The sequence below is a fragment of the Periplaneta americana genome, chromosome 5, assembly GCF_040183065.1.
Source record: "Periplaneta americana isolate PAMFEO1 chromosome 5, P.americana_PAMFEO1_priV1, whole genome shotgun sequence".
Lineage (NCBI taxonomy): Eukaryota > Metazoa > Arthropoda > Insecta > Blattodea > Blattidae > Periplaneta > Periplaneta americana.
Window position 1 is genome coordinate 66,196,592 of NC_091121.1, and position 24,068 is coordinate 66,220,659.

General features: G+C 36.0%; 1 protein-coding gene across 1 annotated transcript in view; it reads left to right on the forward strand.

Annotated features, from left to right (window-relative positions):
• The window catches only part of LOC138699784 (GTP-binding protein REM 1-like), a 405,969-nt gene that overhangs the window by 340,415 nt on the left and 41,486 nt on the right, over positions 1 to 24,068 (forward strand). Inside the window, exon 4 of the mRNA XM_069825933.1 lies at positions 10,435 to 10,526. Coding sequence (XP_069682034.1) covers positions 10,435 to 10,526 — 92 coding nt within the window. The remainder of the gene's footprint in view (positions 1 to 10,434; positions 10,527 to 24,068) is intronic.

Sequence of the window (24,068 nt, forward strand, 5' to 3'; positions counted from 1 at the left end):
TGTACAATGTAAATTACTCGTGTAAATGAATGGATAACGTGATAGGAACCGCCGCCATTCTTAATTTTCTCGTTGTGGGTTCATACATAATGATAGGTACATTTAAAATTTAAGGCAGTGTATTGTAATTGTAGCGCGCATTCTGAACCGCGATTCAGTAACTAGACCAAAAATATCCCAACGTATTCTGAAATTGTGGTTAATGTTATATGGAAACGTAGAGGTATATTTATTCCATTTGCCCAACTATCGTGTTGCGTTGACAAATGCGTTGTGTGGGATTGTTCTGTCTACAGTATATGGACGTGCTGTCAGATGCGGCTTATGTAAACGATATTCGTCTAGCTTTATTGCATGTTATGTAATAAACACCACTCCTCTGCAGAACATTGATTGCTACACGGATCCAGGTTTCAGTTCAGTTCCTCATGGAATACAAATTTATTTCCTATAGAATCTGAAATCATTGCCTTCCCGTGTAATTGCTTCTGAAGTCTCGATGATTCTATTACATATGTCATGTTCCTCGCAATACATTAAGATCCCCATACTGAGATTGTAAACACTGGCGTTCAAAGCGGACTAAACAGACAATTTCAAGAATAACAACATTAATTTCACACACTTAAGTAAATTTCTGCCGACAGAGCAGCGAGTTTTAATATGGCTTCAAATTACGCGTAGAGTATGGTATTTTATCCGTCATAAATAAGATATCTTGTGTTCTCTGTTCTTGAATCGTAGCGTTGTTGGACACACACTTCAAGGGAATCACGTCGTAAGTCCGTCTGTTAGAGCTGTGCAATGAGCGAGTACGGAACACTGATTTAGCTCATTCTCCACTTTGGACACGAATGGATCTAGTTTTTAAATGGACTATGCTCGACCAAATAAAACATTGATACCCAACCCAAACGCAGCTCATACAGCGGTTTACCAGTCGGGGCAAGTTACATGGTAGAGGTTTTTTCCGGGGTTTTCCCTCAACCCAATACGAGCAAATGCTGGGTAACTTTCGGTGCTGGACCCCGGACTCATTTCACCGGCATTATCACCTTCATATCATTCAGACGCTAAATAACCTAGATGTTGATGCAGCGTCGTAAAATAACTAAAAAAACTCATACAGCGGTGTTAAAATGCACTGGATAGTTTCGAGTAGAGATGAACAAAACTGCCGCTGTCGCTCGCTGTGTTCGTTGCATTTCTTTCGAGTCTAGTGCGCTTCGAGTCTCGCTCGTCATTCTCGAAATAGCATTTGGTCGGAGGAAAGATTTCGTAACGTTGAATAACATACATCATTGAAATAAATAACATTATAAATGTTTAAACGAGACTAAAAGACAAAACAGAACAGTATCTTAGTTATCAAAATGTTCTGGTTCTATTATATGATATTACCTATGGTTATATAAATAAAAAACAAATTCTCAAATTTGCATTTCTAAGAAACATAAAATATAACGTTGCTATCTTTTTACTTGAGATTGCACACTTGATCTCAAACGTATGAAAAGAAAATTCCTAGCCTTTTAATAAGGGCCTAGTAATTAAATAAAGACTGGGGAACGGATTATTATTATTATTATTATTATACTATTATACACTATTATACACAGAAAGATAGAGATGATGTTTCAAATAGGCTAGTTGATTGTTTATATTACTTTACTTCAATTTTTATTGTACCTGAGTTTTTGAATGTACTTCACTCCCACCCCTTCTACTAATGAAGTTCAACCGTCCTCCACACAGATCCAAGACCCCATATACAGTCATAGTAAACAGTACGTTCCAAAAATATGTTCGCGTTTTCCAGTGACGAAAGAGCTTTCAATATTGCATCATTTCCATTTGCCCACGTCGCATCCCGGTTTCCCCCACCTGCTTCTATTCGCCTCTCTGTAAATGCTAATGGCTGGGCTGTCTTAGCTCTTTTCTGAGAACATTAATTTCTGTTAGGAATTGGACGTCTACATAATATTATACCCATACAATTGTTTAAAATAACTTAAATAAAAGGGCCTCATTAAGTAATTAACTGTCACGTGATTTCCTCTCTTTCTACGACGCTGCGACGTAACCACTTGGACGGACAGTAGACAGCATGTCGGAGTAATTTTATCTTTTCGGAACGGGCAGAAGTGAAGACTGAATTTACAGTACGTAAGGTCTCTTTTATAGAGTAGGTACAGAATTATTTCAACATGAGTTACTAATACGAAGTACGAACCTGGTAATTGGAATTACGTACAATAGTCTATAGTGAGATATATGCACATTATAACTGAAGCCTGTATCGAAATAAACAGCCACCATTTTCAAAAATGTGTATAAATATCCATATTATGATTATTTTTCAATTTAACTTCGTTCTCTATATTGTACGCTAATGTGCTGTAGACAGTATAATATACACTGCATAATGAATACGTCCGCATGGAAAGCTCAGTTCGTGAGTAAAAACACTCATTGTTAATACTGTACTGTATTTTGATTAAACAAATCCCAATGAAAATTATCAAACTCAAAATCGCGATATTTCCTAGTTTACGTAAATGGATGAACTACTTTTCTTTCCTCCTATACCTAATAAAGTGATTTGTTTGTAGGCTATACTACGCGAGTATCATCGAACTTCAGTCGTGGAAGGGGGTTTCCGGTTCTTAATCGTTGATCCAGAGGTATAGCCAGGTTAATATTAGAAATGTTAGTAAAAATAAAATGATGTCCCTGTACATATATAACAGTTGCCAAAGTAGATAGAAGTTCAATCAGGTATAAACAACTGTTGCGATTCAAGGCTGCTTGACGTTCGGGACTTCGAAAGTGATCAATCTCGACGTCTCGAAACACTCACTAGCAGTCTTTCCGTCAACGACTCGACGTATAGAAAATTGTCATGCGGGTTTTCACCTTTACGGTTGCTGTTATTCTTGCTTTCTCGATCGTTGTTCATCTCTAGTTTCGAGTTCCACTCGTCCACTCTCTCAAACAGCCAGTGACGTGTGTGGGTTCTACATCTAGTTAGCAGAGATCACAACACACAGTATTGCCATCAAGCGTATCAACTTTTGTGTAGCGTTTTATGATTTTTCTTTATATATTATTATGAATGAAAGTTGTGAGAGTGTAGAAAATAAAATCAGAGAATAAATTTATTTTTAGTATTTCCGTCTTTACTTATCAGTAGCTGAATAAATTGATGTTACACGTCATTATACATTACTAGACTTCGTGGAATTGCCACGAGAATCGCAAGGTTTACTACGCACGCGGTATAGACTGTATGAGAAGGGGACGTACAAAGAATAGAGTATGCCTCTGATGTGAACACTGAGCAGTATACTGCGGTTACAATAAAACCTGTATCCTGCATTCAAGAAATAAAATGAATGATCATTGAAGTAGGAAATGTCTAAACATGTAAATACATTTTATAGTGAGATATATTGACTCTTAAAATTTAATGTAAGATACTCACATCATCCTTGAATATGTGCATTGCAGTGAAGAGTTACGTACATTTTGAGCGACTGCAAAGTAACCTCCTCCGTTAGTCACTTAAACAGTTTTTATTTTGGGAAAATGTACATTCGACAGCACACGATATAATAGGTGCATATTTGAAGAACGGAAAGTCACTACTTTTAGTACACCAACTTCAGATTTCTTGCCGTGACCTGATGGTACATCATTTATAATACGAAGGCAGAATTTTTAGCAATAATGTTTCTCAATTTACATTTCACTTTTTCTGAAATTAATGAATTGTTATTTTGGATTACGGTTTGTGATACTTTATCCACTATATTAAGGGCTTCTGAGAGTTGTAGTTTAGACGATTCTAACAGGATGATGCTTTTGGACACGATTTTAAAATTAGAATCAATGAACAGAATATCTTCCAATAGCTATTCAGAAGGCAATAATTTTACAGCTGCAACAGCGGAACTGTCTGTGCTATCCAATTCATCAATTACCTCCATTATTTTGTCGTAATGTTCTGCATAATAATTAACAGCATCCAACGACGTTCCCCAACGGATCAAGACTGGCTGCGGGGGTAAGGGTATTCCAGGGGCAATTGTTTGGAACAGCAACAGTCTCATTGTAGCATGTTTGATTGAATTCTTGTCTGCACGTAATAAATGGTAAACTTTGACTATTCCAACCACAGCAATACAAAAACAAGTGCTTACATAGGTATACATTAGCTGTAGCTGCTCTATCTGTTTGGACCGGTCACAACTCTTAACATGAACTGCTTATACTACGAGACCGGGCGGTCGCTCACCTCCTCTATACTACCGTACATCGGCAACCTGATAGCATGCTGCGTGTGGCAATTCAACGAAGTCTATACATTACTATACGTAGACTAACGTTTTCGCTTTAATTAAAGCATCATCAGGCCCTAATTATTGTTATTTATAATTAAAACTACATTGATCATGGATTCTAAAGTACTGAATTAAAATATATTAGCTTATTATATTGTGGTAATCTTTGAGAACATGTTGAATTAAAATTAAAAAAAATAAAAACTGTACAGTTTATAAACATAAATTTTATAATGCACGCAGTTATTTGCATTAAAATTATGGTCTACAGTACATATAGCTTTCCAATTTTTCGTTAAAAAAATTTCAGTGCCGCGTGCTATAGAAAACCCAATAAATGAAATAATGGATAATAAATTAAGTTAATTAATAATAAAGCGCAATTAATGGTTAAGCTTCTTCACCATAAGTACAGTACGATTATTTAGTCCTGACAGTCGCCAGAAATGTGCGCCTGAGTCAGGCGAGTCCATTAAGTTACGCCAAGGGATGTTCAGGTTAGTCTGTCGCCTGCAGTTAGAGCGAACGGATGTCACCCACGCGGTATGACGTTATGTTTCCAGTACAGTTAAGCTGTACTGCATTCCTTTACCGACCTCTCGCCCTTATCTCTACTCCGGAACTCTCCCCACTGCTCCTATTCCTTCCCCTCTTTCGCGTCGCTGAGCTGTCAGGACTAAATACTCGGTCTTGTAAGGAAGGAAGTTATGTGGATTATCTAGAGAGAGAAAGAGTAAGACCCACGTAGTCCACCGCTGTGGAGTAACGGTTAGCGCGTGTGGCCGTGAAACGAGTGGGCCCGGGTTCAAATTCTAATTGGGACAAGTTATCTGGTTGGGGTTTTTTCCGGGGTTTTTCCTCAACCATTTGAAGCAGAATTGCTGGGTAGTTCTGGACTTCCGGCGTTGAACCTCGGACTCATTTCGCTATCATTAATTCACATATCATCATCATTCATACAATAGCCCGGGTTAAGTTCATGATGCGGTGTGCTGTACTAGTACAAGAGCGCGGCCGTTCGGCTACCCAATCATTCACAGGATAGGAGTGGTAAGCACAATAAGCCTCAGGCTGCAGTGTAAGCCTTCGGGTCTCTCTTTCGTACAAAGGAAAGAAAAGACCCTTGTACCCACCCTAAATACCTCAGTTTCTTGTATAGTATAAATTGTAAACAAAATAGAAAGAGCATCCATGGAAATTGTTGTGATTGATTGCGTGAGACACATTCCGTTGTAGCGGACTCTAGTGGAATTCGTAGAAGTAATGTTGCCAATTTTCGAACCGTTGTAGCATTCTTAATGAAAGTAAATGCGTTTCTACATATTTCAGAAATGAGCGTGAAGTCAAAGAACATTGTTGCGGGTCCAAATAAGTAGCAATAGCAGTTTGTGGCGGATGCGATATTACGATACGGATGGGTAATAGATTTACGGACGACGAATGTAAGATATTTTGTTGTCACATGAAGATCTATAGTATATCGTCGTTGTTCCGGAAATAACTCCTATGTGATATATTTATCGATTTTCAGATTTTTGCTCTATTAAATAGCTTTGATACAGCAAATAATAAAATATACATAATTATATTTCTTTCTTTCGAAAATGTAAGAATTCACGATCTCCTATGCACTAGTCGACCTGGTTGGCGAGTTGATATAGCGCTGGTCTTCTATGCCCAAGGTTGCGGGTTCGATCCCGGGCAGGTCGATGGCATTTAAGTGTGCTTAAATGCGACAGGCTTATGTCAGTAGATTTACTGGCATGTAAAAGAACTCCTGCGGGACAAAATTCCGGCACATCCGGCGACGCTGATATAACCTCTTCAGTTGCGAGCGTCGTTAAATAAAACATAACATTTAACATTCCTATGCACTACTGCAATGTTTTTTTCTCTTCCTACTGAAAATTTTCATATTTTGCACATAGAAGTTATTGCAGGAACAACGACGATATTCTGTGATCGATAAGTAAATAATGTGAATTTATCGAGGTCACGGAAAACTGTACCGTTGTAGCACAAGTAGAGAAAATAAATCTCTGCAAAAAGGGGATGATTCATCGAAGGCAATTTACCTCCAACAAAAATAATTCGTTTTGTAGTATATTAAAGGTCACTTATTCTCAAGTAGTACAAAAGATATAGCCTATGTGGTACACAATAATAGTTCACATCTGACCAATTAGTTTAACTGGAAACAGATTGCACAAGAAGAAATGTTAAAACTTCGTTGAATTTTATTCCCCGTTGTGGATCTGTAGACCGAACAAATTAGAAGGTGGAAGCTTCTTCAAGCGTCGTTTTTCTCACGTCGAATTCGAGAAATTACGAGAGCATCGTCTCGACAAGAGAAGCTTGTCTGATCCTCTGTTTCATTTCACGTGCAACGAAGAGGACGCGCCCGTCCTTTGTCTGCGGCACGGCCATCCCCTCGAGCAGGCAGCAATCAATGCCATTGTCTCTGATTGATTGAACCATTGTAAACAACTCATAATTCGCTATTCGTTTCTCGTTTTCTTATCGGGCTAATAAGGAATTCGTGTAACAGACTTCTTTTAGTTCGACCTTCACTTTACAGAAATTCTGCGGCCTCTGGTTCGAATTCCTGTGAGGACGGAGTCGTATTTGTGGTGAAAAAAAAAATCAAGCTTTCTGAAGACTTTTTTCGGGGTCCGTTTCCCTCTATCATTCCACTGCCACTCTCCGTTTCAACATTGATCATCATAATTTAAATAGTATAGCTATTCAAAACGCGATGTAATATTGTGACTGGCGTACAGATCGCAGAACGAAAGGACACTCTAGTGCAGCCCTGGGCATAAAGGGGAAGGAAAAAGGAAAGGAGATACCCTGCCCATATCCATTTTGCTTCACCGCTTTAGAAACGAACACATAGTAAAGGACTGTTCATCAGTGGTGGATTTCAGACGACCCCGAGAGCCGAAAGCTATGATGCATGCCTTATACAATCCGTCACTCAGCAATGCTTGCCTTCAGGTCTACTCATATCGGTCCGATACTCAACTGTCTCTGCTTGGGAGTAGGGAGTTAAGGGGTAGTCTGCAGTACCTCAATCCAGATGTTAACGCCCAGGCCTGCTCTAGTGGGTCTTCATCGGACGCAGAGCCTACATGACTGAACCGACAGATGGTACCTCTGAGTCACTATATCGTAAAATAAAGGGTCATTCGAACTTAACAATCATTCCTACATAAAGGAGTGGCGAGGCACAAGTCCGTTGAAAGCTGCGGTGTTAACCTTGGAATTCCTTTCCCGTACAAAAAAGTAACTGTTGAGAAACCTTTTTAAAAACCACACCGTAAGTCGAGATTTTCGTAAGATCTTGCCTTTACGATCGCCAATACAAGTATAAAGTCTGCCGATTTGTGGCAATAAATGAGATTGTCTAAAATAAAACGGTTTCCACTGGCGTTCTCATAATATTAAGGACTTAAAGCTATTGGTTATTTGTGAAATTGAGAATATTTTGTATGTTTTTTTTTCGTCTGAATGCTGAACACAGACTGAAATTAAAGTGTGTTAATGATTTCAAACAAAGTGTTCGTCGTACTTGTATTTTATGTTATTCTCTTCTCACACGTGGGTAAATAAGCTCATTCTATTGTTAACCAAACGGTGTTTTTATTTGTGTGTACTGTAGGTCATATTTCAACAAAGTTTCAACGATTTTGAAAATGTCCTGACTTTAAAACAACCACTACAACGTGACAAAACAAACAAATGGCAGCAGGGGGCGAGTCGTATCTCAAGTGGTCTCGCTTCAATCCCCCGGCTTGCTCCACGGTTCGAGAGTTTCAGCTTAGTAACTGTACTATTTTGTGAAGTTCTGTACGTGTAATATTCTCATCCTGACAACACCCTATCTTTAAAATCAGTCTTACTTAAGGGACAAAGGTTTTATTCTGAAACAAAAAATTTGTTGAGTTTGCTTTCATGACGTAATAAAAACATTTGTGTGTGAGAAGTAGAATGATAACTAGAGACCAGATTGTAAAGGGAAATTTTTTCATCAAAAAAGGACAAAAAAGAGAAAGTTATAGCCAAAAAAATGATTTGAAAAAGGACTATATTACTCCCTCAAAAGGGTGCTATTTTAATAGAAAACACACTTCAGCACATTCATGGATACACATAGCACACACAAGCTTATATTTATCGCTTCACAACATAAGGAAAGTGTTGTATTTGATCACATTCAATATTTCAATATGCTTCAATATGATTCTGTCTCTTTGAATGCAGAATGTCTTTATAAACAGAAAATGACCGCTCAACATCAACTGAAACCAGAGGTGAAAATTTTCTTTTTATCCTGAACTCTAAATCAGCACACTTTATTAATTTTTCAATGTCTGGAATCAGATGAAGAACGATATTTATTTTCGCTTGCTCAGGAAGTTATAAGCCTATCCGAAAAATATAGGGAAATTATCTAAATGTTTGCGATATTCTGTCAAAAAAGGACCAAAATAAGAGATGTTTTTAAAAAAGAGAAAAAAAAAGGGGGGAATGTGGACTTAAAAAGGGGGAGGAGAGGAGTCAGAACCACATAATTTGGTCAGTGGAAGATAGTTTTGAACATCGTAATTAATTATTTAATGTTTCGTGTTGAAATAAAAAAAAAGAGATTCCCTTTAAAATCCGGTCCCTAGTGATAACGTTTTTCGTATCCTAAGCTATAGTTTCAATAGTACAGCTTTCTTATATGAATTTAGAGAGTCCGAATTTGATTTCTGGCAGGTATTTGATGTTGATTTCCCTTCCATTGAACTTGGTGTGTGTTCATACAGTAGACACGTCAGCATTTTAAATTTTGGTAAACATAAGGCTGGGTAGAATTTAATAAATTTTGGCAGCCTTCCGTCTTTGTGCTCCGTCACTGAAATTGCTTTAAGCAGGTGTTATGCTAGTGTTAGATGTTAGTACTGGTTGACATATGGTTTATTTTTCATTCGCATTTGTAGCCAAAATGAATATATATTATACAAACTGTATAAACAATACAATCTATCCATAAAATATCTACAGATAAACAATGGCCACGGTATTCCGAGGGAAATACTATATTAGATAAAAAGTATGATGTGAAATAAAATTTTGGAAGAAGTAAGAGATTATTAAATTGGGTTGGGACATATCATTTGCTTTCGATCATGACAAAACAAATAAAATAACGAAAGCCAAGGGTATTTGTGGAACAATAAATAGAACGTTGATTAAAAAAAAAAACAAGGAATGACACTCATAAGTTTTATGAAACTATGACTGTGCCCCGTAAGCTGTTTGGCTAGGAAGCCTGTAGGCCTATAGTATGTCCTTAAAATAGAATATAGATAAAATTATATCAGAGATGAGATTTGTACGCACAATTAGACGCTGCATGAAAGAAGATAAAATAAGAAATACAGATATTAGACAGGAACTTAGGACGTTTTCCTTGAGAGAGAAGATTTCAAACTATAGACATAAGCTTAACTGGACGAAACGTCCAAACAGAATGGAATTAAAAAGAATTGCAAAACAAATTTTACAATATAAATAAAAGGGAAGATGTGACATAAGGAGACTTAAGAATAGGTGAGCTGAGATCGGGACAGGCCAAGCTATCTAATCCACGGAGAAAGGAGTAGATTATTTGTTATTTCATATGCATCATTTCTGGATAGATTGAACCGTAGGAATTGAATATAAGCAAAAACCGCTTCAGTTGTTTCAGGAGAAATACTTATACACAAGAGACTAAGAGACAGGCATGCTGAAAATAACTTTTCAATGAGTATATGTTAAAAAAAAAGTTTTTCGTGAAAATCTCTAAATAGATGCCGTATTTTATAACATCAATGTATGTTGTGTTCCGCGTACTGATAAATTAAAAATTATTTCCGAATTTGAACATGTTTGTCTGGTGCCAATTATTAATCTTGTAACTTAATAAAGTTCCCAAAATCTACACATTTGGAGTCTAAGTAAAGAAAGAAAATAACTATTTTTACCCTAGGTATCTACTGAACAGTTTGACATAACATGTCGTTCGATTGAAGAATATAATGCGAATTTCTATTGCTTTCAGACGAGGAGTTCGGTCAGAAGACGGTGTCAGTGATGCTGGATGGTCAAGAGGCCGAATTAGAGATTGTGGACCACCCTGCTTCTGAGATGTCGGTAAGTTCCACCAAATCACGTTACAAACAGAGAAATCAGAACAGAATAATTACTAAGTTGCACCCATCGATTTCACTCGATTGTACACTTCTCTCTAAACAATCTAGATGCTAAAGAACGTTGTTGTTGTTGTTGCCAAGTGCCAATATGCGTTTAGGATTATCGACTTGATTATACTGTCTCAAATGAAAGTTAGTTACGTATACCAAAGCCAAATTATACAAGGTGATTTACGAGGATTTACCGTCCCTTACGGAGCTTATTTCCGAAGACATTCTGAGCAAAAGTGTCAGATAAACATGTGTCCTCATCTCAGTATTTTCAGAGTTACACTAATTTGAAGTTGTGAGTAAAATACCTTTTTTCTTTAGTTTTAAGGATACAAAATATAACAAATAGAAAAGGAACTATTTAGAAGTGTCATTTCTATAATTGACTAGTGCTCTGGAGCTAAAAATGTGTTGTTAATTACTTTGTACAAATTTTGTTTTTCAATTTTTAATTAAAAATTACATCATTCTTACGCACTTATCACAAAAATTGTTACAAATCATACGACTTTAGGTACTTAACTCTTTACAGTTTAATTATGCATCTTAATGTACAGTCTTAAAGAATTTACAAGAATGACGTTATTTGTAACAATTGTTATGACAAATGCGTAAGAAAATGTAATTTTGTAGTTAAAAATCGAAAAAAAACTGTACGAAGCAACTATGGAATTCACAACACATTTCTAGCTTCAGAGTATTAGCTAATTAAAGAAATGATACTCCTGAATAGCTCATTCTTTATCTGTAATATTATTTTCCCCTTAAAACTCAAGAATAATGGTATTTTACAAACGACTTCAAATTAGTGTAGCTCTGAAAATATTGAGATTAGAACAAATGTTTATATGACTTTTTTGCTCAGTATGCCTTCGGAAATAAGCTTCGGTAAGGGACGGTAAATCCTCGTGAATCACCCTGTATAGCTGGAAAGTTGGCGAGTTAAAAGCAATGAAATTTGCACGTTCTACACTGTTATGAAGAGTGCTCTAGCAGTGTTTTTCTACGGTGACCAAATGTTGTCATGCAGAGCGGTAGATTATTTTCAGAAACGTCCGTCGGCACAGATATATTAGCATATATTAGATTATTAGCATCACCGTTCTCACAGTTTCTTCAGAAGTTCGCGGTAGTCCATTGCTTAAGCGTCAGGCTGGTAACGAAGAGGTTCTAAGATCCATACCGGGAACAGATTAAATCTACGAGCTGTATCTCGTATATGATTTTGAGGTCCCGAGTCCGGGAAAATTTTCTTGTTAAGATCTTTGGAATTTATGATAAGGACTTTGGAATATCTCGTAACTTTCTTGTGTCAGATCTAAAGGTCCCAGGTGCGAAAGAGTCCCGGGTCCGAGAAAATTTTCTTGTTAAGATCTTCAAAATTTGCTTAAATGCTTTGGAATATGTCGAAATTTTCTTGTGTCAGACCTGGAGGTCCCGGGTGAGAAACGATCCCGGGTCCGAGAAAATTGTCTTATTAAGATCTTTGGAATTTGCTGAAGTGCTTTGGAATATGTCGAAATGTTCTTCGCCATGCAAAATCCCACTTGAAATCAGACTGAGATGCCCGAAAGCAATAGGATGCAATTGAGAAAGAAAGACTTCTCCTATACCAGAAATTGTAGAACAATTACTTAAAGGAAACTCATGCTAAACAAGACTCGCTTTGTGTAGTTAGTGAGGCAGGAAGACAAACGCAGTGACAGCGCGTGTTATCTTGGTTGACTGCTTTACCCAATTAATCATGAATGTCCTGCCACGTCAGTGCACGACGACCGACGACAGTGTAAACAGAGCTTGGAAAAGCACTACTCTATGCATGAGACGTTCAAAATCGACACTTCTTGTTAAGGAGAAATATACCTGTTCTTCGATAATACTGCTCGAAATCTAACAGTGATAATTTATTCACTCTTACGAGAAAGTTTTTAATGAATTCTACAAATCAAAAAGCGTTTTACATTTGCTTTTTACTCAAATATGAGACCATAAGTATATTTAAATGTATGTATTAAAAATTGTTCAATAATGATGTTCATGATGGTGATGATGATGGTGATGATGATGATGATGATGATGAAATAATACTAATAATAATAATAATAATAATAATAACAATAATAATATTATTAAGGGATGGTCCAAAAAAAGGTAACCGAAATACTTTGATAAGATACAACTTTATGTTCTACATGTCTTCTTGCATTGTGTATGGCAGTGATGTCAACTGATGCCCATAGGAGCAAGCGCGCGCTTTAGAGCGCAGGAGAGCCTGAGCGCTTTACAGCTGAAAGGAAAGATACAGACGAAAGAGGTAGTATATGCCGGTTGGTCGCGCTATATACAGGGATGGCCAGCACTGATTCAATGGATAAAGGGAAGAGAACTTATTAAAACTGTATCCATGTTAATTTTTAGATTTGCCTGAGAAGTATAACTGCATTATAAGAATGTAAGTTTTAATTTTAATGCTCATTTTTCACAAGTTTGCTTTTTTATTCAAAAGGAATATTTTCTCGACTTTTTTTACAGAAAAGTGAAATTTTCAGATATGTTTGTTTAGTAGCCTTACAGGTACTAAAACAATGTTTTCGTAAATCTAATATATCGTAAATACGTATTACTGAAGATAGTGTATCACAAATTTTGAAAATATTTGCATGGAAAATGTTTGTAAGGAAATGAATTAACAAAGCAAATACTGTTACATCACAAACAAAAGATATGTGCCTATGTGTTGGTAAAACGTCAGCTCTATAGCTTCAACAGATTTCGAGATAATTTAATATTTTCATAACAGAAAGTTGCGCACCAAAATCACCTAAAAGCATAATGCGATAAGAGTTTTATTATGTAATATTAGCTACAGTTAAAACATGTACCTAGGCAACTTTGCTTTGTACAATAATATTGTTTTGAATACTTTTATAAGGCTAATGATATCATCAATATCAATTTCAACTTCTCATGTCATATTCAGTGTCTTTCTTTGGGATAACACTTTCTTTATGAATGATGTGTTTAATTCACTTAGTACTGTATAGTTGTAGTTATTATTTGTGTGAATATTCCTTCTTTACTCTTTATTATGTTATTAACGTTTAAAACACAACTCCAATATTAGACTAAGATATAGGTGTTAGTACTTTTGTTTTACAGACAACATAGAACATAACAAACAGAAAGAAGCCATATAAAAATAACGACATAAAATTTCACGTTCCTTTTGAAGTTTGTGGACCACTGTTTTCTTAATCCAACAGGCTGCTTATTCCTCCTAGCATACCTAGCGCTTAATGCCCGCGCACGACGTCAAAGTCAGAAAAATGCGCTTGCTTTGACATCACTGGTGTACGACATCGCTCTATCACAGGCCTGGGCGCTATTAACTCGATTGAGGTATGCAGACCACCCCTTAACTCCTCACTCCATCTTTCCCAGCAGAGACAGTAATGTTTTGATGCGGTACAAGTAGACAGGACGGCCAGTGACGGATTGCATCAGCCAGTCATCACAGCTTTTATGAACTTTCAGCTCCTAAATTTCACCACTGATGCACACAGCCTTACTCTGCGTTTGTTTATATGGCGGTATAAGAGAAAAGGACATGGGCAGGGGTTTCGTCGTTTTTTTTTCACTTTTCCTCCTATTCCCAGGACTGCTCTATAATTGAAAATTTTAGTAGCAGTTGTTTTTGCAGTTTTGCTGACTGTTGTAGTTACAGCAATTTTAGTCATTGTAGTTATACCAGTAGTTATAATAGTTTTAGTAATACTTGTAGTTATAGTAGTTGTGGTTAGTCCTGCCCCGTAGTTTCGTAGTAGAGATGAACAAAACTAACTGCCGCTCTCGCTCGCTGTGTTCGTTGCATTTGTCTTTCGAGTCTCGTCTCTTCATTCTCGTGCGCTTCGAGTCTCGCTCATCATTCTCGAAGTAGCATTTCGCAACTTTGAATAACATACATCATTGAAATAAATAACATTATAAATGTTTAAATGAGACAAAAAGACAAAACAGACCAGTATCTCAGTTATCAAAATGTTCTGGTTCTATTATATGATATTACCAATGGTTATACAGTATATATAGAAAAAATAATTCTCACATAAATTTACATTTCTAAGAAACATAAAACATAACGTTAATATCTTTTTACTTGAGATTGCACACTTGATTTCAGATATATGAAAAGAAACTTCCTAGCAAGGGCCTAGTAATTAAATAAAGACTGGGGAACGGATTATTACACACTGAAAGGTAGAGATGATGTTTCAAATAGGCTATTTGATTGTTTATACATATATAACAGTTGCCAAAGTAGATAAAAGTTCAGTCAGGTATGAACAACTATGTCTATTCAAGGCTGCTTGACGTTCGGGACTTCGGGAGTGATTAATCTCGACGTCTCGAAACACTCACAAGCAGTCTTACGTCAACGACGCGACGTATAGAAAATTGTCGTGCGGGTTTTCGGCTTTGCGGGCGCTGTTAGTCTTGCTTTCTCGATCGTTGTTCATCTCTTCTTCGTAGTCTAAGACATCATCCCAAGGAATCGAGTTACGGAATGCACCCTGATTGCAGTCCTCACGGGGAAGAAATTTTCTCATGAAATTTTGGTCAGTGTATGCCTACCAGGCATCAAGATGAATTTAGGGAGTCATGGCTAGCGAAATCGGGCTTAAAAACTAGCTGAAACGGCTGGGGGGATCATTGTGCTGCCCACATGATACCCCCGTTCTGGTTGGAAGATCGTTCTGCTGAGGCATGTGAAAGTAAGGGAAAAAACCGGCTGACCGCCTTTAGATCTTCATGGGCTGTTCACGCCATGGATTAATTGAGTTATTATAGTAGTTTTAGGTTAGTTACAGTAATTTTAGTAGTCTTAGTTATAGTCGTAAATGTAATAGTTTCGGTGGTGGTGGTGGTGGTGGTGGTGGTGGTGGTGGTGGTGGTGGTGGTGGTGGTGGTGGTGGTGGTGGTGGTGGTGGTGGTGGTGGTGGTGGTGGTGGTGGTGGTGGTGGCGGCGGCGGCGGCGGCATGAGTTGCTTTCTTTACTTTTGGAAATTATCACTTTGTAGAAGAAATAGTCCCTCTGAAATAAGATTACAACAGAACTAGATAGACAGAGGGATTTATTGAGTAATATTATATAGACAGACGTGCAATAATATCAGAATTTTCTCTTAAATCCAATGCACGGGTCTTTTGACCTTACGTGTTTTGTAAAACAAGTTCTACTTTGTAGGTTTCACCCCCCTCACCTATGATTAGATCCAACCACTCTCTAAAAGAAGACACAGATTAATATAAAAATGGCACAAACAAAACACATTATATAATATATCCTAACCTAACATACAAACAGCCATAAAAGTGCATAATTCAGTATTTACCATTACCCCTTCGTCAGTTCGCATCATAAACTTCAACAGCTGAAGTTCTAATCTGTCTCGCCTTCAAGAGGAACAATCCACTCTTTTGTTCCCATTCTCTATTGCCCATGACATGCAAGCAAACTCCTATTCTGACTTAGCATCGAGGATGGTAGATACTTTCTCCGGATATGTTCCGTTTCGACACACTGTAATAAAATGTGTCTCCAGGAGTCCTTTTCCCCGCACAGTGGACAAAGGCGCTCTCCTTCTTCGTTGACAATTTTATCACCGTTCCATGCCCTCAATCTTAGCCACGCTAAACCTGCTCTACTGGCTTTGTTATAAGAATTTATGTAGTCACTCCCCCCCCCCCCAATTAAGCACTAAGTGTTATTACGAGTATAGTTAAATGCTTGCTTTCACTGTCATTCTGCTTCTTGCACTTAGTAAACTTGATCCCATCCTTAATTGTTATGTAATTTTAAGTTGATGTTAAATGAAAACTGTGAGCTGTAATCACATTTTGCTATAAAAGTTAATAGATCTTCAAGACTCAAGATAGCAGTTTATTCATAAGTTCATAACAACTGCAGCAACTTTATAAGTTTAATATTCGAAAATTATTTACAATTCTGTAAAATGTAGCCTATTTTAATTTGTTTCGTATTCAAATGAGTGTTAGGTTCAGAAGGGACAGCAGTTCAATCTTTGCTGCAGGTAAGCTTCATGAAAGGCAGTACGTTTCCTTCATATCTGCCAACACATCATCCTTCCCGAATCATTAAGCCCTTGTATTATGCAGTTCTATAGAGAGTGAACAAAGACCAGTGGAATTCACTACTCATGTCATGGTTCAAGTTCATAAGCTCTGTAACGATGCTATTGTAGACGCCGTATTTCGGAACAATGAAAAGTCTAGCTAGCTTGGTATATAAACATGTTTTAGATTTAATTAAAACGTAATGGTTAGAATCAGAACATAAATTATAAAGACAAAATAATTTAAAGAATAAAAAGAAAGGAATAGCGCCATGGACCAAAACTTTACAAATAAAATATTTCGTTCACAACATCTGTATAGTGGACTTAAACACGCAGCTGAGTGGTATGTAATAAGCACCGTAGGACAAAGTGGTCCAAAATACTAATTTAGAGAAACAAAATAAACAAGTTTGATGTTAACTGACTAATTTTATGTGTTTTATTTTAGACTTATTACATGTCGCTTTAATTGCGAAATCATACTGTCATTGTTGGGAATGGAACATTGAATTTTCAATTTTCTGCCATCTAGTGGTCATAGTTGAGACATGTTCACCACCAAGTCTAGTGAAATGATGTATTTTATGTTTGTGGTGGAAAAGGGAAGCAATCCGACACTTGTATTTTAAATAACTATTTTCCTAGTTATACTATAGTAGAGGATACCACTAAAAACCCCGATCAAATTGATCGAATCCGGAATGTTCCGAAAGTTATGTTTTATCATTGAGCTACCCCGATCAATATTGAAGCGTATATTCATGTTATTAGTACTGTAATTGTGAAGTATGTAAGGCTTTGCTGAATAATTTATAAACAAACATACCGGTATCAAACTTCATACACAATTATGAAATTTTATGTTTTACTCTAAAAAGAAAACCTGCCACTTCAGGCCGAAGCATCATTTCGAAAGTTTGTACTGACTATTACACTTTTACTACGTCATACTAATTTTGACCAATAAAACGGTACGAAAGGACGTCTTTCAACAAATCATGGTTGCTTATCGCACAGTTTTATCGCTTCCCTAGCATTTGTTTATTTTTATCACCACCCTAGCACTCGTTTCTTTGTCTTCCAACATTTCAAACTGCAAATCCTTTTCGGTACGGTACTATAAAACATGCTTTGCGATCATAATTTGTTTCCCGCATAGATAGTCGACTGAAAATGGCGGCTCCGTTCAAACATTTCGGTGAAATAGAATTTTAATAAGCCAATTAATATCTATTTTATTGTATTATAGTACTTTATTTCTTCTAATTTTATACACTTTCTCCTGTTTTTATCACCTTCCTACCATTTGTTTCTTTGTTTGCCAACATTTAGAACTGAAAATCCTTTACAGTACTATAAAACATGCTTTGCGATCGTCATTTGTTTACAGCATAGACAGTCAACTGAAAATGGCGGCTCCGTTCAAATGTTTTGGTGAAGCTAACATTAGTGAAATCAAATTTCAGTAAGCCAATTAATATCTATTTTATTGTATTAGAGTATTTTATTTCTTCTAATCTTTATATACTTTCTTCTAATCGTGTAAGAGTAAATTAAATCCCACTCGAGTTTTGTTTTTCTCTAGATAAACCAAAAACCTCTAGTAAGATTACTGCTGATAAATCCTGCAAGAAAGAGTGCCATAAAAAGTATATCTGCCAGTAGAAACTAAAAAGATGCAGAAAATACTTTTGATACATGGTGCAATACGTCCCATTGCATTAATGTCATTTAAGACGAAGCATTATTTTCTGCATACATCTGGTAAATGTTTCATAGCGTTCAACGAAAGCATTTCACCGTAATTCACGAAAGAACGTTTCAATTTTGAGCTGTAAAATGTAATGAAATGTGGATGGAAATGCCGTCCGCTGAAAGAGAACTGTTTACGATGCTTCGACTCAATTGGGCCTTTACAATCCGGTTTATTACTTCCGGTTTACGTGCTACCACTTTTTCATTATCATTTGAAATAGAGAAGTACAGATTTAAGACACTTGTGAAATCGTCTTTTGTCCAGCTGACAAAGTGATTTCGAGCTGGGTGCTCTGTGATGTCACAGATGATTCCACTCGCTCTCACTAGACAGGCAAACTAAACATGAAAACTATACAGGCTAAACACACAAATTATATAAGATAAATGCACAAAAACTATACAAACTGCACACATAAACTGAAAAACCAGTTGACCTCTGGTTCGAACCTGTGTTTCTCTACACCAAAGTCTATTCCTTATTTTATTAACAATTGCCTTCTCTTATCACTATCAAACGATGGAAAACGAGCAAACAATGAGTACTATGAAATAAAAAATGGAATCAAATTGACTTGTCTAGTTTTTCTTCGGAATGGGTGTATTAATTGTCACATTTATTTGGTAATAATATTCATTGTATTGTTTCTATCTGTCCTTACACTAGTGTCAAATCTACAGGTACCCGATATGCAAGTAAAAGGAAACAAAAATTAATACCCACAAACTGAAACAAAAACAAAATAAAGTGTACGGGACAAAAATGAACAATTTACCTCCATGCATATTTTATTACATCATTTTGTCGGTTAATTTTTTTGGAGGCGAAATCAATAGCACTACAATAACTATACAATGGGATCCACCATTCGTATTGGAATTTGTTCCTCATAAAATAATTTACCGTTATTTATTAAGGGATATATAGTTTTTAAACACAGCAAAAAGATAACCATTCGTTACTTATTTACTCACTTACTTACTTACTTACTTACTTACTGCTTTTAAGGAACCCGGAGGTTCATTGCCGCCCTCACATAAGCCCCCCATCGATCCCTATCCTGAGCAAGATTAATCCAATCTCTACAATCATATTCCACCTCTCTCAAATCCATTTTAATATTATTCTCCCATTTACGTCTCGGCCTCCCCAAAGTTCTTTTTCTCTCCGGTCTCCCAACTAACACTCTATATCGATGGCCCAGAGCCAGACTGTTCCAAGTCCAATTCACTATTTTTTTTTTCAGAAGAGCTATTTTAAGCTCCTGACATTCAAAGCTTCATGAAACAATTTGGAATAGCTTCATAGCAACCTTATGGAGAGGAATATTTACAATTTTGTTCGATTCATAAATGCAGACAAGAACTGGAACACAATGAAACACAGATTTCTTTCTTATATAAAGTTCGACTTAGAACAGTCTGATTCTCAGCCATCGATATGCATTTCTGGATTCGCCTATACGTGCTACATGGCATTCCAATCTAAAAAAAACGTCTGGATTTAGTTACAATCTGAATTAACTCTAGCTTAAAAATGAATATGTTTGATTGGTGCATGTTTGAGAGATATAAATTAGTGGCAAGCGTTTTAAACAATTCCCAAATGCGTAATAGATTAAATCGAGGTTAAAATGATAAAATAATTTGTGTGTTTTTTTTTTTTTCAAAATATGCAATGTGTAAAATATGTAAAAAAAAAAAGGATAATGTAGGCCTGTATCAAAATATGTAAAAGTAATTTAAAATTTCGGAATATGTACCTTTTCAATGCGATTCGCGCGATATTGTTTTTATCTTACCTTCATAATAGGAATAGAACATGTAGTTACATAAAATCCAGGATCTCCTAGTCTTTTAAAGCTAACTTCAAGCTTTACGATTAGAAACACCTTTAATTAGATACCACATTTCCAAATCAGAGTCTCTTCTAGTCAGATATGTGTGGAAACAGTAGTGTAACTTTTACATATCATTTCTGTTCACAACCACGTACCCGAGGTTTTATAACGTGTCCTTAGGAAGTAAGGTCTGGAAATTTTGTCGTCTTTATTCGAATACTTGCTCCGTGTCGTATGGCTGAACTCAGGATTTCATGTAACCTATCAGCTACGTAACCATAGCAACGAGTTGGCTCATAACTGCGTAGTCTTTTCTTAGATTCCTTATTGATAAATGGCGCCATGACCTGTACATAAGATCAGTGCAAACTTACTGCTGCATCTCTGTGGATCTGAACTCCGTAAACGTCCGTAACTGCAGGTTATTGATGAGAGGAGAGCTTTTCGAAGCCAGACAACGCTCGGACGGGCTGATCAGTCCATTAGACTGCGCAGCCCGATAATAAAACTGAAAGCCAATTGGTCCATTTCTAAGAGCTTCATAATCCAATAACTTGTTTCAGTGTCCATTACCCAACACTCGTTACCGGCGTTACGCAACTTCTGCTAACTGCGCGGCTAGAATCTCAAATCTGTGCCCGAGTTTCGCAGAAGGGATTTAACTCTACGATAACGCCCTCAAAACAAATTTAATTAGTATGAAAACAGCAGAGTGGCCATAAAAATTTAACAGGTATGAAAACATGTTTCCATACAAATGAAACGTAATGTAATATTATATTTTCATTAACTTTTAATGTCGACCACTTGGTTTTAACGCTCGTAAAAGAGTATACATGAAAGTAATCTAGTTTTCGCTACATTTTTAATACAAAAATTAGGGTGGGTCAGGGTAATTGGGTATAGTGAGGTAATTTGGGTGTAAGTTACAATTTACTGAATAAAACTTCATCTAATCTTCAAATATATGCCAATTTAATATAAGTATATTATCTACATCACAAATATATATCGTGGAGTGTTAAAAATTGTATTGATCACACTGATACTGCCTGGTAATAAAAACTGTTTCTTATTTACCAGACTGTGAAATGGCCCATCACATTCAAAGCAATATTGTTGGAAAACTAGCTGAGATACAGTAACTAAATTCATTTATGTGTAAAGTACACTTATTTAGAACATGTTTTAATTAGTGTTGTGGGATTTAATCGATTAATCGATCATTAATCGAATAATCGAGTCGATTAAAATTAATCGGTTGTAGTTGATATTAATTATTATTTTGTTAATACAAACCCATGCTAAAATTCCGACAATATTCCTCTCTCGGAAATTGCCTACTTAAAAGTACAATAGTACTGTTATTTTCTAACTGTAAACCAAGTAGCGAAAGGAAAATCTTTGCACAAACAGTTCAGAAAGAGATGGAGGTATGAAGACAGTGACCTAGTCTACCTCTATTGAAAGTTGAAACACAAAGCGAAATCCTTATTAAGTTTTATGGTTTTCCAAGACAGCTCATCTTTCTAGCATATGAAATACATACTTTTCTGGGATTCGTCCCCCTCATCCCTTATAAAATAGCCATGTCTACACTGTGTGCAAATGAGAGTGTAACTACCTTCTTTTTCTAAAATCTGGTAATTCGATTACAATAGGGGCCAGTCTTCTGTTTCGACCGCTGCACTTTTGCAGTTGCAATTTCTGTACCGAGTTTGTATACGAAGGTTGTGTGTTTAGTGTGACTATTACACTCTTACTACGTCATACTACTTTTGACCAATAAAACGGTACGAAAGGACGTATTTCAACCAATCATGGCTGCTTATCGCACAATTTTATCGCGTTCCTAGCATTTGTTTCTTTGTTTGCCAACATTTGAAACTGCGCTGGTACGGACGTCAAAAAAAAAAAAATATATATATATATATATAATTACAAACCACTCCAGTCGATGCACAGCAGTTTCAAATATGACTCGCATTGGCATTCAAGAACAAGAATTAATAAAAATCACTGATCATACCTATGCATCTTCTGAAATCCGATTTACAAATAAATGAAGAGCACCATTCGGAAATCCTGAACAAGTTGAATACACCATGTAGGCCTAAATCAACGAGTTCCACTTCTATTACGCACACGTCCAATATAACATCAATTGAACCACCAACCACATTCAAATTTGAAAATTGTACATTCAATAATTATTCCTTTTAAAATTATTCATGTTTATTTTTTATGTCATCGTCGTTAATTAAAACTTTTCTAACACTTGTGTATATTAGTTAGGTTATGTTATAGCTTCTGCTATATGATATTATGGATAGTCACTTATCAGAGATTGTTTAATATTAAGATTTGTTGAAAACCATCTGTCAAGTGACGTTGATTACTGGGATTCGGATAATTGAAGTGGAATGTTGCATTTTAATAAAAATGAAACTGAATCAACAAAGCCTTCTTGACTAGTAACATTGCTATCGTGTATAATAGATCGAAAACTTATCGACGAGAGGGCATTGCTCACTACTGCCATCTAGCATGCATCTAGCGTAATATTTGTAATGTTGTGATGGTACAATAATACATTTGAAGACAGTTGTATTTTCGTAAGTCAATTAATATTTTATTGTATTGGAGTACTTCGTTACTTCTAATCTTTATATATTTTCTTCTAATCGTGTAATAGTCAATTAAATCCCACTCGAGTTTTGATTTTCTCTAGATAAATCAAAACGTCTAGTGAGATTACTGTTGATAAAAAAAATCAGTTTTCTGTGGTTTGTGTAAAGTGTAAACTCCATTATGTCATATGAGAATTTGAGAGGTAAACTCGGTGAAACATTTGCATTTAAATTCAACGATCGTGGAGAAGTACAGAAATAAAGCTTTTTCGTGTTTAGTGATGCAGTAAACATTGTTACTAAACGTAGAGCAGCACTTAATTCGGGGCATGTGAATGCACTCACATGTTTAAAATCACGGATGAAGCGCTATTAACTAGGTGAGTCTTCATACTTTTTGTTATTTATGTTTGTCTCAAAAATTCCGGAGAAATTGACACAATAAATTATAAGCCTCATAATAAATATGTTAGTAAGTAATTAAAATAGTTGTTTTGTAATATAACGATATAATATATACAGATATACAACATTAATTTAATACTTTTGCTTATCACCGAACACAAGTTAAATTTAACAATAATGGTGTATTACAGTATATTAAAACATTTTTCAACTCGATCAAAACTCGATTAATCGTTTAAATTCACATGGTTAATCGATTAAATATTTTGATCGATCAACAGCACTAGTTTTAATACATGTAGCAATATGACATTAATAGTTTGTTTGTAAATTACAATTTACAAACGTGGGGTAATTTGGGTACAATTCTAGGTTAACTGGTAACGAAACTAGTTTTCGTTCCAGGTCATGTCATGCACACAAATTACGGATTGCTGAAAAACAAGTAAAATATCAGAAGTGTTTTCTGTCACTGATTTTGAAGGGAGATATTTTAAATTTACAAAATAAGCCTTATCAAGAACTTAGGTATTGGCTGAATTTGTATCTTCTTAGACTAATTACAATTTTTAAATGCCTACCTAACCTCTACGTTCTGTTCTAGGATACATACACTAATCTATGGTTGGGATAATTTGATTTTATAAGGACTTTAAAGCATGTTTTACTTTAATAAAACGCATAGTATCCAAATTTTCCTATCCATGGGGTAAATTGAGTAGAG